Source organism: Ixodes scapularis, unplaced genomic scaffold (assembly GCF_016920785.2).
Source record: "Ixodes scapularis isolate PalLabHiFi unplaced genomic scaffold, ASM1692078v2 PGA_scaffold5__190_contigs__length_132052651, whole genome shotgun sequence".
NCBI classification, from domain to species: domain Eukaryota; kingdom Metazoa; phylum Arthropoda; class Arachnida; order Ixodida; family Ixodidae; genus Ixodes; species Ixodes scapularis.
In genome coordinates, this window is record NW_024609880.1 from 110,749,265 (window position 1) to 110,767,356 (window position 18,092).

The following is an 18,092-nucleotide window of genomic DNA, read 5'->3' on the forward strand; positions in this document are numbered from 1 at the left end:
TAAACCAGGGAGACATGTGGTTAGATACGATATTCCTACACGGAATGAATTAATTGGAGAATTTATTGCAGGTCACTTTTCTAGCTCGCAAATTGCACACAAACTATGCTTATCAAAGTGTCTTGCAGGTGTGCATGCTTATCCAACCCTGTCCTTGGACCTGTGCCTTCTGAATGATTGCATACAAGTTGTTGGACACAACACAAATTCGTTGTTGGTATTCACAAGTGTTTATTACAAGAGCGTGCCTCATGGGCCTACTTTCTCCTGTATCTGCTCTTGGACTTGAACTTCTTGACTGGGCCCTTGCTCTTCTTGGCCAGGCCCATCTGGACTTTCTCCTTGTACGACGGCCTGGGACAGTGAAAAAGACTTATTCTATTAGTTTTGCTGGGAAAGCAGGGAATTGTGTAGCCCCCGCCACCCCCCCCCCCCCCCAAAAAAAAAAAAAAAAAAAAAGTTAAGGGTGAATTTTGTGCCATTGGATAAATTACGCACCCATATCTGAGTTTCTTGATCGCCTTTTGGCTCGTGTCCGCCAACTCTGCGTCGAAGCTCTTCCGTTTGTTGGCTCCTTTCTTTCCTTTGGCTGAAATAAAGACACATTTGTAAAGATGACTGAAGCAATACAGCCTGTTCATGAACTAACCCCGCTGATGTTTTCTTCTATCTTTATTGAGAACGACACTGAATTCATTTTTTGGCAAGCTGTTGCACAAGGAATGGCCAAACAAGTTGAGCGGCGGCACCAATGCTCAGTGTCCAATTAAAACTTTGCAGACATCTTTTCCTTCATTGTTCTATCCTCACAGTTTCACTCACATGCTCAAGAAATTTTGTCAACATGGACGAAGAGCTGAGACTGCAGGAAGGTGATGAACACTTGAGACGGAGCTCGAGATCCAATTCACACAGTTCAGTGCTGCCCGGCATCCCCCCCCTCGTATAAAGTACCCTGAAGCGAGGCCAGCTTGCTATGTCGCTGCTGCCACGAATGCAGCCCACTTTCTCCAAATGTTTTTGCTCACAGCATGCAATGCTGACTTTCTCACAATGGTACTTGCTGCAAAGGTAAAGCTGAAATTGAGTTCAAAATTTTTTAGCCGCCTGCTTCTAACAATAGTATCAATTATAAATAGGATTCCAGTTTTCGGAGTTTATTTTTCGCCAAATTCCGAGAGTGTTTATTGGAGTCTACTTTTTTCCGAAAATTTAGAGTTGATCAAAGTTTACTTTAGTTCGATTCCGAATTAAAAAAAATTCAGAGCTTAATTTTAGTGTTTTCTCTTTTTCAACAATAAAAATAAATAATATACGGGTGTAAACATGTGCTAGATTCAAAAGAATGCACTTGTATCAATCGATTTTCATTCAACTGGATTCAGCATTGGTGCCATCGCCACTCGCAATACTAATTTACTAAAGCCAAAACAACAGTTGCAAACAAGTGTTGCTTCGATAAACATGAAAACCTTAAAACCAATAAACTCCTGAAGGTATTTGCTAGGAAGCTAGTATTCATCCCACCCTATCCACCAAACTACGTCCCAACTGTGCGATGGTGGAGTGGCAAAGGGTGCAATAGAGAAGCTTCAACTGCCCACCACCTCTTCACCCTTCCATAGCTTTCACTATCACAAAAACACAAACAGTCCTTTCTCTAAAAAGCACAAAGAGTAAGGCCCAAACTGGAAAACGGAACACCGACTTTTGTCGTGATCCGAAAGTACAATGACCTGTTGTCCTAAATGAACCTTGATGGGCTAAGTGGAAAGACCCCTTCTGTCAATGGTCCGAGATTTGAAAGAAAACTGGGGTGGCATTTCCTCAGGACCATTGACCCTGTGGGCTGACCAAACTTAATTGTAAAGCACCGACATATTTCTTCCTCTCTTTGCATTGGTACATAAAATATTCAGAGAAAGGCTCCTATATTTGACATCTCATTAGGGAGTAGGAGGAAGTTCCAATAAGATGCTCACACGGAAGGGCTTTCCTATTGCCGTCGTCTTCGGTGATCGCTCGTATCCGCTTGGGCTTCTTGGCCCTCTTGGCCTGCCGTGCCTGGAACTGGGCAGTCTTCTCGAGCTCCCTCGACACTCGGTCCTCAGCCTGTACAGGCAAATTCCAAAACCATTTCTCTCATCACAATGCCAGAGAATTAGAAACATAGTAGTAAAGATATTAAGGTTCGTGCATTTCAGCAATCTCATGAAGTGCTCTTTAATAGAGACGTGCCTAAAAGACATCGCCCCCTTTCTGTGGCAGATTGAAGAGTGATGTGTCCATCGAGGAGCCAGAAGTCAAGGGCTAAGTTGCCTAAAGTGAATACAGCAAAACTCTTTACTTAGTGTGACAGCCACTGCAGCAACTACGGCAACTACCTCCAGTAGACAGCTGCTCAAGCACTTAAAAAAAGGGATGACTGTTTCTCACGTTTTGCGCCCTGGCAGGAATCTTAATTTTCTTGAGAGACTGCTTGCTGTGTTCCCCAAGCTTGAGACGAACTGCAAAGAGAAAAATGGAAGCCACAGTTTACTAAACTTTGTAGCTATTTATTTTCATATGCTGTCAATCCTGCGTTCGAGTCACCGTTGGAGATACCTCTGGAGATATCTCTTCATTTTCATGCGGTACAAGAATGTTCAGAAAAGAAATACACCCATCTCAGTAATATACCGACCACAAAGCCATGGAGTCCTTTATGTTGAGCAGGGGTGCAAACAACATACAATGTACAATGCTTTACACGGCTAACACGGACAGGACAGCACAACGTTTTTGCAAATTATTCGATGGCATAGTCATGAGCATCAGATTTTACTGCCCTAATTTGTGTTCGAGACAGGCGCAATTGACCAGAGTGGTAGGTTATAGTACAATCTTTCAGTTATGAGAGGGGACAGGGAGAACCCCCAACTGCTTCTTCATACTAATCGGAGACACTTGATAACGTACGCATCAGAAGAACGACGCTTCGGCCATCTTGGTGCTCGAAATCATTGTTGCCAGTTGCCTGAGGCTTTATCTGAAATCGCAGGAAACGCTTTTCCACCCTCCAGAAATGTTAGAACAGTTCACAATGGAGCAAAACAACATCTCCCGACGGTTGCGACTGGAAAATGCGACTCGGGAAGTCGCATTTTCCAGTCGCAACTGTCGCCAATTGCGTCTGCTTTGCACCAGTCAACAAAATGGTGGCGCCCGCGAGATAATCGGGGAATGGTGTGTCAACACTCTAAGCGTATTCATATTCAGTGGCTCTAATGCTAACTGCGCCTCCCTGTGTACACAACAGTGTAAAGTCACGCAGGGAGTCTTTCTATGGTACCTTGCTCCCTGAACTTCTCCTTGGGGGTCTGGAACCAGCTCCTCTTGGGCTCCTTCAGGTCGGCTGCTTTCTTGTTGATTAGTTCGGTGGCCTTCTCCACGTCCTTCTCAATGTTGCCCAGCTCCTTCTCTGCCTTCTCTTCCTTCAAAATGTTCTCCACCTCTTCTTCCAGGGAGGCTATCTTCTCGCGGTAGTGTGCAATCACCTCTGCGCGCACGCAAACAACAAGGTCAAAACCACATTCAGCTTATCCCGACACTTTCATGCTCTACCTGAAATATTTAGGTACCAAATTAATCGTGAAACAGAGCGAGTGTTATTGGTTAGCCACAAAAGAAAACAGGAATGCGGTACGTCATACCTTGAACGAGCAGGACGTGACTATCTCCTATGTGCTTGATCTTAAGAGTGCTTACACATTTGCTGATATGTCCTACCTACTATCACTGTCCCAATAACTTCGTCAGCACTCGAAGAGTTCCAGTTGAACGCTGACGCAGCACTCGTGACATGGTCCTCAGCCGCAGGAGTGCAGAAACCAGCAACTCCATATGGTATCAGAAGTTCTTATGCTTGCTGTCAAGTCATTTGCACGAGCGCGTGCGAATGAGATGCAAGACGAAGCCATGTGCTTGCGCAGTAGGAAGGGGCTGCAGAACTGTGGAGTCTACTATACATTCATTCATTTGTTTATTTTCTGTGCTCCTAAAACCTGATGCCTTGGAAATTTACTCAAAAACAACCTCGATGCCAAAATGTTTGAGTTAAAAAAAATGTCTACACTTCTCTGTAATGCGAAAATAGAGCGCAGCTCTCAAGATATTTTGATTTTGCGATATTGCCGCGTGCGAAAAGTCGAGTCAGCAGCAGGCTCGACTCCCACGCCGCTGGCTGGGGTTTAATCCACGCCGGCGCTCGTCTTTTTTATTTCTCTTTTGTTTGCATGACTGGAATGTACCAGATGACTCGAGAACCTTGTTTGTTCAAGCTTGGAAGCTTCTAAATACCCACGCGCTTACAAAAGGAGCATTGCACGACTGCTCGAAACAGTCGTCCTTCCGTCGAAGTACAGTCTTGATTACTTTATGTTTCTCGGTACAAGCTCACTGCATTAAACATTCATTTCAATAAAGTGGAGATTCGGGCCAGTTGGTTCATTGCAAGCAAAAAGCGCCGAAAAAATACAGGGACACAGACGAAGGGAAACAGGACAAGGCGCCTTGTCTGTGTCCCTGTATTTTTTCGGCGCTTTTTGCTTGATTCATTTCAAGTTTCATTAATCCAAGTTTTTATTTGTGACAATATACTGTGGTAAAGAATTTGAAAGAGAAATATATGTATACCATAATATCCCAGGAGATAGCCCACCTAAAAGCAATAGCAAATGAGATAAAAATAAAATTTTTTTAACTTTTGGTGTGCCAAAAAAGAAAAAAAAAAAAAGAAAAGAAAAAGAAAACAAAAAAAATGTTAGTTTTAGATTTTGTGATCCTCAAGACTTGTGATCGCAGGAAGGGGCGATGAACCAAAAACAGCTGTCCTTCCCAGTCAGCAGTGTTCGCTTATCTCCCGCAGTGGTTAAGTAACACCGTTTTTGAGGTCACCTTTGGCCAGGGCCAAAGGCGACCTCAAATAGCTGTCTTTTGGTGTTTAAAAAAAAATTAAAGACGTTTAAAGACAATCCTCTGTAATGCAGAATTATAGCACAGCTCGAGAAGGGGGGGGGGGGGGGGGGGGGGGGTACGGAGGGGAGGATATGCATCTCCTCCTTGCCTGCTGCCCTCCCATTAAGTAAGAAATTTTCCCTCGATTTCCCGCTAAATTTAGCGAAAATTTTGGAGCTAAATTTAGCTAATATTTTCCCGCTAAATTGAGCGGGAAAACTGAATTGGTTTTGAGGTCACGTGACTCCAATTTTCCTGCTAAATATAGCGGAAATTTTTCAATTGTTTTGCTAAATTTAGCGGAAAAATGTGTCGGTAAGCATCACTATAATTAACCTCTGTGCCGCTCACACGTCTCCCCCACTATGACGTACCATAATGCAATGCACGCAGTGTTGCATTATGGGACTCTTAAGCTTGTAAACATATCAGCTCGAACTTTAGAATTAAACTTGAGCACAAAAAAAAGAAAAGACACGAGAGGACAAACAGCTGTTTGTCCTAACCGTTACTCTTAGGCACCCGTCCCCACATATAGCAATTATGCAGACGGTGACGCCACTACAGTGAACTCGCAATAATTCATTCGTGATATTTCGTACAGGCTTGATGCCGAGTGTATGTGTGGAAGCCATGTAAGTGCCGACACTTCTACAGCTATTCAAATTAAACGACAAATCAAAGAAAAATTCAGAATATACAAAATGTTCCCCACACCCACGGCTATTACTTCTGAAAGTTACTGTAATCTAACTGACGTCTATTTTTGGTTCGTCGGAGAGTTAGCTTCTGCAACACCTACGCTTTTCAATGAAGGAATGCTTATATTGGTGAAACACAGATAGTGGACCTCACATCCCAAGCAGAATGCTTTCTTTGTGTTCTACCTTGGTTGGCCTTGATGTTCCTTCATATTTAGTATTCTTGTACGCCTTGTTAAGAAGATAAAATGTGCACGCCGGCTCAGGACAGCATTCAAAATTATAGTGATGCTTACCGACAGCCATCTGTTAAGTGACGCCTATAACATAATTTAAAGTGTCTCCAGAGCTCTTGAGGTCTAAAAAATATGCCACAATACGGTTGAATTATGTAAATAATGACATCTTTGTTACGAAGACTGATGGAAGCAGTTAGTTGTGTTAGACAAGTGCAACCACCGTTCCCAAGACTATTTTTGACAGCCCACCAGCTTGTGATCAAGCTCAAACCTACGTTGAAATTGAAACTACAGTTCTTTCGCTATCCACGAGATTTCGGAACGTAATTCTCCAGACTAAATTTAATATCTTGACGGCGTTTGGAAAGCATTGATAACCGGTGATCGATGGCCTATGGGCACGGTCAGGAAAGAGTTAAGCATGATACAACGGCAGTAAAAGGCTTGGAGAAACTATTTGATAATCGATTAGAAACTATTCGGCCAAAACCACTATTCACCTCTAACTTCATTAGTGTTTTATGTGTGTGCCTGCTTATAAATAGACATGTGTAGAGGAAAGCGTAAAAAATATGCTTGGTATGTGTAGCTATTCCTGCAGCCAATTGCTACTTTGCCTCACATCATACTTAGATAAATTTCTGATAATTCAAACTTCTCATATTTCAAACTAAAGTTTGCGGGTTCCTTGAGTTTTAATTAATGAGTCGACTGTATGTGGAAATCAGCGCCTAAAAGCTGCGCTCTAAAACATAATATTCGCTTGCCTTGACAATGTGGCACAAAAAACGATTACTACGCAGAGTATACGATAAGCTGCTTCAGATTTACCCTGAGGCAGTATTCGCTGCTTGACAGCAGTCTTGGCTTGCTTGACGATTTCCTTGAGCAGCTTCCTCTCCTGTTCACCAACCATAGAGACCGACCTGCAAGGGGAGACATGAAGATGCATTCAGCTCACCTGTTCAAAAAGAAATGGAAGGTAGCTCTGAACATGATTAGGACAACACAAAGAACAAAATTAATAAAATGCACCAAGATATGAAGGTGAAACACAAAAGAAAGTGCTGTTAAAGTTTGCAAACCAGAGGAGTTTTAACCAGGCAACAAAAGGACTCAAAGAGTTGCCAAAAATACTGAACGAGAAGCATGCATGAACATACCTTCCACTTTTGCCAGCACGTGCCGTACGACCCACACGGTGCACGTAGTGCTGTACCGTATGAGGCAGTGTGAAGTTGATCACCTGCGAAAGACAAACGAAAGTGGATGAGAGCAATCATCAACATATGTTTTCCAATAAAGCTTGATACGAATCTTGCAAACATTACTAATTTGACACTAAAAAAAAAAAAAATTGCATCAAATTAAAAACATGCAACAACTGAGTGCTAGAAAAGGGAAGTGCACACGGGGCATTTCATGGGTAATGACTGGTATTTTATAGGACTTGATTTTTCACGAAAACCTAATATTCACTAGTTTTGAGGCTTAAAAATCTTATCAAAAAATGAATTGTGCGATTACACCACCTTCCAGCAACAAATATAGGGCCCATACCACTTCCAATCGTGAAAATATTTTCTCACAAAATTCCCTAATCCCGTAACTGGAAATATTTGCGAAACATTGAGCCCACAAAAGTTAATTAATTTACAATATTTGCGAGGAGAATTTTTAGATTTAAATGTAATTACATGTGAACCTAGCAAATGACACATTGGCAAGATGTGCAGAGTGCGCTGGTCTGCCAAGCGTGTGAGTTTCTAAAAGCCTACGCTCGAGTTATTTGAATAGCAGGGAACACTAAGTGTGGCCCACGAGTACACCAAGAGTATCTTTTGGGACAAAGAAGTAATTGTGTTGTGTGTATGTTTATACAGCAGGAAGTTAGCCCAAATAGGCATCTGATGTCCCCGCTGTAGATGAGAACTTTAGCCAGTGCAGTACCCCCGCTAATCTGGGGACTTTAACGTGCACCGAGCAGTAATGATACACGACAACACACCAGTACGATGCTTGTGTAGATCGAACCGGGCACAGGTGGGGACTGAATCTAGGATTTTCAAGTTTTGTGGCATGAGCTATGGCTCCACACACTCAAAGCCATGATGCGTCAACACGCTCGGCCATCTTTCTTCCCCTCGACAATAAGCTTCTCCCACAATGGCACCGGGAACAGAAACACCAATTTAGACCCAAGCCAAACCGTCTGGCACCTGAGAGAGGCACTCACGGTCTTGACGTCCTTGATGTCGAGGCCGCGCGCAACCAGGTCGGTGGTGACAAGGACGTCCACCTCAAGCTCCTTGAAGCGGTGCAGGGCCTCCAGCCGCTGGGCCTGGTTCAGGTTTCCGTGCAGCTCGTCCGCACGCACGCCCAGGAGTCCCAGCAGCACGCGCAGCCGGTGGGCCAGCTTTTTGGTTTGCACAAACACAATCGTGTGGTCGTGGAACGTCCGGCAGACCAGCGCTGGGCAGAGGGAGGAAGTGGATGGGAAAGGGCAACGACGTGCTCACTTGAATTGCCACAGTAAATACTTGACAGTACCAGAGCACAGAGCATGACGGAGATAGCATGAACGAGCAACTCCTAATTTTTCTTGGTTCTCTTTCTTAGAATACAGTGTAATCCACTTAGAACGATATCACATATAACGATGTCCTGCTTATAACAATCAGTTTCTAAAAACTTTAGACTAGAAATGCTGTTTCTAGTCCCAGATACAATGATAATCAGTTATAACGATTGAATTTTCGGGCAGCCCGAGCCCGAGCATCGAACGAATCATTCGCTCGTAAGCCGGCTTGTAGGTGCTTTAATGAGTGCAGGGGTGGAACTCATGAAATGTGCTTGGGAGCAGCCACGGGAGCAGCTAAAACAGCTGTTTTGGAGCAGGTTGGGAGCAGCTAAAACTACACTCTGGAGCAGGCTAGGAGCAGCTCAGATCAGTTTTCATTGCACTCCAGCTTCTGTCTTAGACAAGCACGGGGGCAATTTCAGTTGTGCTTAGCAGCCCAGATAAACATGAGCGGTTAGGGACCTAGGCAGATGGGATAACAGTGTAACAGATGCGAAAACTTGGAACTTTGTGAGCCTTGGTAATTTCTGAGTGGCTTTCAGCTGCTCAAAATGCAAACCAGCACCGCTTATCGCACAGTCCGCACGTCCTCGACAGAGTGATTTTATGTGCGAACCACGTGACGTGCGTAAGCAACGAACGTGCAGTTGCGGGGAAGAACAGGGAAACAAATTTCGAGTTTCTCATATTGCGCAACACAATATCGCAACAAAATTCGAGTTTATCCTATTGTGCAACTCAATATCGAAGCAGCAGACTACGATTAACGGAGTTATCGTATTTGAAGCGATAAGCAGGAGCAAGGTTAACGTATGCCGAGCAGATCTACCGCTCGCGTGAGAGCTGCTGGCCGGCAAGGTTTCGGATCGGACTGCGTTTCAGATCTATCAAATCACGATTTATCTTGCAGGAATGCGGTTCCAACTTCTAACGATGAAGTGCTCAAAGGAATCTTTTGCTCCTTTGTTTTCAACTGACTGACGTCCGGATCCCGGGCTTCGGAGCCTCAGGCAATCTGACGCTTAACGACTCGACCTTACCTCGACCGACTTGTTTAACCGCTTATGGTTCAAGAATAACAATCCAGAGGCAGGTGGTGTAGCGCTTGGAATCCGAACCCAGAGTTTTTTTCGCACACTTCCTACTCGGGATACACAGGGAGAATAAAGAGAAAAAAAGGATTGCAAGGCCGACCACGCTAAACGCGATCATTGTTGCCAATCGAGTCGATAGAAACCGAAACCAAGACAAAATACAATTTTTTTGGCGCACGCTTTCCAATTTGGTGCATAATGGCGCGAGGTATTGACTGTGGCGCAGTTTCCGAAACATGGCGCAGAATGGCGCAGACAAATGCGTCTGGCGCAAAATGGCGCAAATGGCGCAGCCGTTCCACCCCTGTGAGTGTCATTCAGCCAGATATAGAGTACACAGCACAAAAAGCTCACATCAACTTACACCTTTCCCTTTCGTTTCTGTCATACTATGCTTGCTCTCAATGATAGCAGGGGTGTGCAAATAGCGATTCAAATCAAATTGAGCCACGTTATTTGTAGCCTTTCCGGTGTAAAAAAAAAAGCCACTAATATTGTCTTTTTTTTCTTTTTTTCACCGTTGAAGCCAGGAGTGTTGCGGCCCTATTCGATACGAAGCAATATTTGTACTCTCCTGGTCGATACACATGTAACCATTTAAACTGGTAACATCACCAAGGATGCGAGGTACAAATGAGGCGATCACATCGAAACAAGTTGGTGCACTTTTGCATCTCGCTTTGGGTGACTCCACTATAGTCACTTACAGAATGAAAACTGCAGAGCATGTCATTCCAACGCCTGGCCTCCAGCACGCACCATGTGCCCTTTCGCTGCACACGCACGCTTGAGATGCACAAGACGTTGGAGTCTTGTAGAAGATAGAAAACTTGCGTTGGAGGCAGGAGAACTGAAGCCCCTCTACCATTCTCACCTTGTGAGTGACTACAGCAGGAACAATAAATCTGTAACTCTTAAACTATAAAAATACCGAGCTTGTCAAAAAACCCGAGTGCACACCTGCCAAGATGGCCTCCCGGTCGCCTTCCCTCTGCGGCCTGACGCGGATGAACTCTTGCCTCAGGTTGAGTGCCACGTCTGTGTTGTTGTTGAGGAACAGCTTGACCGGCTTTTGCAACGAAACTGCCGCGAGGTCTTTGACCTGAAAATTGCCACCACCTTTATTGGAATGCCCACTATTCACATCTACCATGCTATCTGCACCTGATAACTTTTTTCGTGAGCTAGTGACGGCACTCGGGCTGATGCCCAAAGGGGACGAGGTTTGCAGCATTGCTCCTGGTAGTCTCACTGGTGCCGGCGAGCGACAGTGATGGTAGCTCAAGAGCGCGGCTCAAAACGTTCCCACCTAATTTAAGTCTTTACTAGGCAGGACATTGTTTGGCTGTCTATGCCGTTTGTTCACTGTTATCTCCCGTTAAAGCAAGTCTGGTAGTAATCGACATATCACAGAAATCCTAAATCCTTAGTTTGTGACATTGAATGTTGTGCTTTTGTTTTTACACCAGCTAAAAGGTTTGTATGAAAATAATCTTTTCTTAAATATAGAACTGTATGTTAATCACCAGATAGCTAGTAGAAGGATTTCGTAAGCTTACAATTTGATGAATTACTGTAAAGTTTAGAAAGAATGCCCACCCAAAATGAAGAGATAAATGGTGATAAATGGTGGGGTGAGCTATCTTTGGGGATGCCACAGTAAAACTTTATCAAAAATTATTGATAAACACCCTGGCACTAGCTACAAACCACATGACGCGGGAACTGATACCGCAGACCGCGGACACCGCAAATTTGCGTTTCACAATGCGATGAAAACGCGGGAATTCGCAACAAACTCCTGTGTCACGGGAAAGGATACTGCAGGTTGCGGATGCAGCAGATTTTACGGTGCGAAAGTCTTGCATAAACCCGCTAAGAATTCGCATCTCATGGGAACGAATAATGCAAATCGCGGAAGCAGCAGATTCAAGTTTTATGGTGCAATAAACACGTGGGAACCCGTTACAAACATGCCTGTCACAAGAACTGATATCACGCGTGCAGATTGCGAACAAAAACGCGAAAATCCACTACCAACTCATATTTTACGGGAACTAATACCACAGATCGCGACAACGGCAGAATCATATTTCACGATGCAATATACAGATGGGACCAACTCGTGTAGAATCGAGATCGCGAGCGGATTGTGGACAAAAACGCAGGAATCTGCTATAAACATGATGTCACGGAAAAGGATACCGCAGATTGCGGACGCAGCAGATTCGCACAATGCAACATACACACGGGAAGAACTTGCGTGTTATGGGGCCCATAATATCACGTGCGCAGGTCGCGGACAAAAATGTGGGAACCCGCTATGAACTCACTTGTCAGACGTGCCGGTACAGCAAATTGCACGGTTGATGCGATTCTTGTCAGACGTCGCGTAACATTCGACAGGAATCGAGAAGTGGGCAATGTTTCGGAATTTTTATGTTACAGATATTTAGCCAGAAAAACGAGATGGGCGATCTCTCGGGGGGAAACATTCTCTCAGAACTTTATGGCAATCAATTAGTCAAGGAAGAAACTGACCTCCTCAGTCATTGTTGCCGAGAACAGCATTGTCTGCCTCGTTGGGGCGCACTGCCGAATGATCTCCTTCATTTGCTCCGCAAACGTGTCGTCCAACATTCTGAAAGAAAGAGGAAGTTCCAACATTCTTGAGTGGACAATTCCAGAACTCGTAAAACACGCCAGTATCGGAGACAAACTTTAAGCCTCACAATTATCAAGCTTAAAGAAACAGTGAAACAGAGGCTGGTGACAAAAAACCAGATGACCTTCACCTCCAACGCCCAATTATCTTGTCAGGATGGCAGTGGGCCTTTTGTGCGATGTGTCAAGTTCTAAACTGCAGCAGTCTTTTTTGTTTTTTTTTATGTCTTTCTGTTGCAGAGGTTTATGGGCAGTAGGAAAAGATATCAAAGCTTCATAAGAGTCCTTTTTTAAAAAATTAGGACGTTAAAAAAAAAAAAAATTCCTATTTCATATTTTACGAATGTAAAGTGCTCATTGTGGACCCTAGTTAGCCAAAGCAAAGATTCCTTCAAAGGGCCTTAGCCGTACTTGTCTGCCTCGTCCAGTATGAGAACCTCAATGTTGTGCAGGTCGAAGCCGGGTGTGTTCTGCAGGTGGTCGATGAGACGGCCCGGGGTGGCGATGATGATGTCGGGCACCCTGCGAAGTGCTGCCTCCTGGGCCTTCAGATCCAGGCCACCTGAATGGACGGAGGAGGGGCCACAAGTTGTCACACTGGTTCCACACAAAGTTACCACTAGGCTAGAGTCCTGTCTGTGCACAAGCGCCACAAGAGCTGAAGTGAATGTAGCCAAGTCTAACCCCAGTTACAACTTTCAACTGTCACTCTCTCGTTTTTCAACATGAGGCTCCCAAGCACCTTTGTATCTAAAAATCAATTCTGCATCTGTCGAGGGATTCTTTGAAAACTGACGTGTCCTTTTGCCATGGAAACTGGAGTAGACACTTGTTATTCACGCATATGAAATATAGGACCAAAAAAACAAAGAAAAACAAAGTCAAACAAGATCAAGCAACATGGAGACAAGGAAGACAAGAATGGCACATCCGTGGGGTGTCATTTGAGCACTAAAATACCTTTGAAAGCGCACTTTGACTCTTCCAACATGGTCTAAGTGCCAGAAAACACCACGAGATCCAGCATACGATTAGGGTCCCTAGATTCACGGCAAAACCCGATATCACAAACTAGTCGAGTAGCAGAAGCGGTTCCAAAATGAAGGTTAAACCCGGTTCCTACTGTAAAACAGTTGGGCTACGATCTCCAAAACCACACTTCTCAACTCCTAAGAAAAAGCCAAATGACTGCACACGACAGGGACTTGGTCAAGAGGGCAAGGGTGAGCGACCCCACTCACCCGCCGAGAGCGCGATCATGACGTTGGTGAACTGTGCCAGCTGCAGGCTGACTTGGTACACCTGCACCGCTAGCTCCCGGGTGGGCACCACCACCAGCACCCGCGTCACCAGCTCCTGCTTGGGCTTGAACAGCAGGCGTTCCAGCACAGGCAGCATAAATGCGGCTGTCTTGCCTGAAAGCATTGCACCATTATAGTCGCCGCTGTACACTACCTCTCTCTAAAACGCAACATCTATAGCCTGCTGCAGGTTATAAAAAGCAAGACAAGCCTCTCCCACAAAGCTCTCTGCACGCCATAATTGGTAGTTTCCCCCTCTCCAGTGGTAACTCTGCAAAAGTGGAAAGAGTGAGCTCATCCTGCTCTTATTAATCTGCAAAAGACTATAGAGCCACTGAATGTTCACAGAGTAGCACAACCCCCTACACTTTGTTACAGAATCCCCTTCGCAGCACTAGAATTGATGGCCCCAAATTGGCGCCCAAAGCAGGGCGGACAACTTGGCAGTGCCCGCACACTACCAGGCAAACAGCCAACATTCTTCTTGCGCAGACTAGATTATAAAGGCAACTTGCCCACTGGCAAAAACTGACGTGTTTGTCGCCTTCCAACTGGTCGTGAGCTTGCCTGCTGTTTAGAGCCAGGGCATAAATGTTTTAAGTGTATTTTCCACTTTTTGTGTTCTCAGGCCTTAAGATGGCCAACACTGGCCAATCAGAAAGCTCGACTAACTCGATTCTCCAGCTCAAGCGGATACCGTGTTGTGCGGTACCCTGGGGGCATTCAGTAACTCTGGTGACACCAAAAGGTGGCATTGTTATGGCTCTGCCTCACGGTGTATTGAGGAGATTGGGACAGAAAGCTCCCGTGTGGATTTGAGGGCTGACCTGTTCCCGTGGCTGCACATGCATAAATGTCGCGGCCGAGAAGTCCCATGGGTATGGTGGAAGCCTGGATCGGTGTCGGGTACACAAAGTTCATTGCTGTGAGGGCCTGTGAAAAGTAAGAGGGTGGTGTGAATTGGGAGATTATCGAGATCAATGATGACCTAGCTTCACACTAGTATATATAATTTTTCTTTTCTGGAAATGTATTTATCAGAAAAGTAGTTCCCAAACAAATAGTTGGGCAAACTTTGATGAAAGATAGCTGTTTCTTAATTCTGAAAGGTGTTGTAGTCCATAATAGAATAGACCTTTCTAAGCAGCAGAGGGCAAACTGTTTCATCTAGAAACATATATGATGTCAAATTTTATCTTGGCAGCAAATCTAAGCTTAGAAGCTCGAAGCCAGAATCAACATACCCAAATGACTACGCTTTGTCAAGTTATTTAGAGTGATGTCTAAAGGTCAATTAGGGCTGCCAGACTGCCAGATTCTGAAAAAAGGTTTGCTACTCTAAGCTTGCCAAGAAACAAGTGATCCCTTACTTTTAGTAAAGGCCTCGACAGGTTCATTTGTTGGAAAGAGGTGTCCTCGTCCCCAAAAAAGGCACTCGTGACGTCTTCTTCATCCTGCAAGGAGTGGGGTACCATTGGAATGCAGCGACAGCAGGCACTTACAGTTCGTCCTGCTCTCAATCAAAGATGCGGGTCATACCTCTGCCTCTCCTGCAGCCTTTTGTTTCCTTTTGGAACCCTTTGTTTTCTTCTTTTTAGTCTTGAGTGTGTCTGTCGGAGAATACATTTGTCAGTACTTATTACTAGCTCTACAGTTTATCAAATGAATCCACCGGATGTAGACAGATGTCGCAGAATACTTCATAACGAAAGCACTCCAGGCTTCCAAATGACACGGCCGTTTTACCTCTGATGTCCTGTGTCTCATCTTGCAGGTTTTTGTCAAGCTTCACTTCTTGGTGGTTCTTCCCCTGAAATGTGTAAAAAACAGACATGTATACCTAAATATTTAAGTTGCTCCCAAGATCGGCCTCTCAAGAAAGGAAAGTATAAGCGGCCTTAGGAGTCACCATGCTTTGCCTTCTCAAGGTCTATGACAGCAAGAGGAGCAGAGCAGAGAGGAAGTGATATACCAACATGTCTCTTGAAGACTTAGAATGCCACGGTTTGCACAGCTGCTTCTCAACTTCTTTTTGTCAACGTACGCTCAGCAGCAACCTACAATTAATGACTGACAAGCGATAAAAATTTGCTGATATCCGTGCACTATAGTCACTGATTGAGTGAGAACGGCGAGGCGTGTCTTGTGAACGCTTACACTCCAGCATGCACTCGAGGTGGACGAAACGCTGAAAAGTTGTAGAAGGTCGAAAGCTCGTGCCGGATGTGGGTGATGTTGAACAACTCAAGTTCCTCCCGGTCGTTCTCCCTTGGTCAGTGACCATAGATAGTCCAAAATTGGAAGGTGTCACCAGATTATCCAATGTACAGTTAGCACAAACATGACACAGTCACTTACCCTTACTTTACTCAGACAGGGGACTGAAGAGCATTAAATTCACATCTTAGACATGAGCATTAGCCACCATATTAGTTTTGACCAAAGCCTTTCAATTAGAAGAGAAAACAGGTGATCAATTGTTCGTGCTAACTGTCTCTGTTCGATTACATCACATAACGTCTCTAATTACTACAGCCCTGAAAAGGTAACATGGAAACAGAATGCAAGGGTGCGAGTGAGCTGTTGTATACTGAACATTTTGAAGCAACCCGAGACAGAGGAATACGAAAGGTGACGACCAAGAGAAGAAGAACGTCTCAAACACAGCTAAAATTTTATTGCAGACAGAAGCTTGACAGTTTAGTCTGCAATCAAATTTTAGCTGCATTTGAGATGTTCTCCTTCTCTTGGTGTCACCTTTCGTATTCCCCAGTCTCGAGTTGCGTCAAAATGTAAGGTAACATGCCTTGACTACAGGCTAAAGACCGCAGCTTTCAGATTGTAGGCTACAAGGGTAACTTACAGCTCTCTTCTCGATGGCCTTTGATATTTTTTCGTCAATCTTGACGCTTTTCTTCTTTTTGACTAACTTCGTCAGGTCGCTCCAGGTGTCGCGGAAATACTCAGATGCGTTGTCCACGAAACTGAACTTTGGGGAGAATTCGAACTGTGCGAAGAAATCGAGAGCTCAGCGTCAACAAGCGTGATCGTTTTAAGATTGCGTGAGACAGTGCACTTGTTCTGATATTCTTCTCAATACAAAATAAATTACGTAGAACACTGACAGACACACCCTTCAGGGGATTCGAATATTATGCACACCGAAGTTCGGTGTTAGATCCCACTCACAAAACTGAATTACAGTTACTACGTGAGGATCAGCAAGAGTGCGATGTATTTGGACGGTTTTAAACGCAAAACTCCACCGATTTGGCATGCGGACAAGAGGAAACATATTCACCTCTTCGTCGCTGTCATTTTCATCGGACAAATCTGGTTCTGTGGTCATTATTATACCTTCAAAACAAAGTGACCTACAGAATCATAGACCATGCAGTAACCACACACGTGCAGACAAACCAGACAAACGCCGTGACGGAATGCGGTGGCGCTGGTGGCGCCTAAATGGCATCATTATCATCGTTCTTTCATTTTGCGCAGGTGGCCAAAAATGGCTCCAACCTATCTCTCTGAAAATTTAAGTTCCAAACATTGGACAAAGTTTGTTTGGGATTAGGGAAGGCGGTAGGTATGTGAAATGACTCGGTGATCAATTCCTTAAAATCTTACGGGGCCGGTGATAAGCAAACACTGCGTACCCATTGTCAGCAGTTATTTTCTAAAATCGCATTGATGGCGGCAAATAACCTGATGAGCATCTTCCGATCCTCCGTTGTAAGACTGGACTTGTTGAAATCGGTTTCGGTTTTGTAAATATCGTGTCAAAATAATTTCACGATTTTTTTTTTTTTTTTGCATTTTAAATTTTTGAGATGCTTTCCTCACTTGCCTCGCACTACGTGTGACAACGCTGTTAACGTATAGTGCGCCATTAACAACTGTTTTGATGTATTGTTTTGAGGCGAAAGCCTTACTTGTCCAGTTGAGCGAAAAAGCGGCGTATATGGCCATAAAAATACGATTGAGCGGCACGCGCCGCTCAATCGTATGCTCAAGGACGACGCTGTTCTTGGCGTCGTCCTTGAGGTCGTCCTAGAGATCGTCCTAGACCTCTAGGACAACCTTACTTGCCCCATTACGCGAAAAGGCGGCGTCGTGCTCGAAAGATGGCCATAAAGTACGTCATCACGCATGCGCCGCACACGCTCAAGTACGGGACCGTGATGTCACCGCCGGGGCGGCGTGTGCAATAGGCTCCTTGCATTGACGTCACATCGCACACATTTGCACACCAAGTAAAAGGAGGAGAGGGAAGCTGCTTTTGTAAGAATTTTGAGTGACGGGTTAATCTTCTATAATCTTCTGGGAGGAGAATAGCGACGCCTGTGCAAATCCGGAAGGCACAAAGGAGGGTCCTGATAAGAGGGGAGCTCCTTCTCCCCCTCTTCTCTGGAGGGTATCGGAAATGACGTCATGTGCAAGGAGCCTATAGGTGCACTTCAGACTTATTTGTGCTCTTTGCGTGCTTCGTGCGATGGAGTGTGAGGCGTCCGCGT

General features: G+C 44.8%; 1 protein-coding gene across 1 annotated transcript; it reads right to left on the minus strand.

The window, feature by feature from the left end:
• Positions 1-207: 207 nt before the first annotated feature.
• Positions 208-17,020, minus strand: LOC8039143 (probable ATP-dependent RNA helicase DDX27). Its single transcript, XM_002413165.3, has 18 exons — positions 16,877-17,020; positions 16,439-16,582; positions 15,322-15,385; positions 15,115-15,185; positions 14,946-15,029; positions 14,403-14,508; positions 13,516-13,689; positions 12,686-12,836; positions 12,152-12,251; positions 10,571-10,712; positions 8,172-8,407; positions 7,099-7,181; positions 6,767-6,861; positions 3,332-3,538; positions 2,437-2,507; positions 1,983-2,112; positions 499-589; positions 208-354 (listed from the first exon to the last, which is right to left on the minus strand). The coding sequence occupies exons 1-18, from the start codon at positions 16,922-16,924 to the stop codon at positions 258-260; spliced, it is 2,094 nt and encodes a 697-aa protein (XP_002413210.3). The 5' UTR covers positions 16,925-17,020; the 3' UTR covers positions 208-257.
• Positions 17,021-18,092: the final 1,072 nt, after the last annotated feature.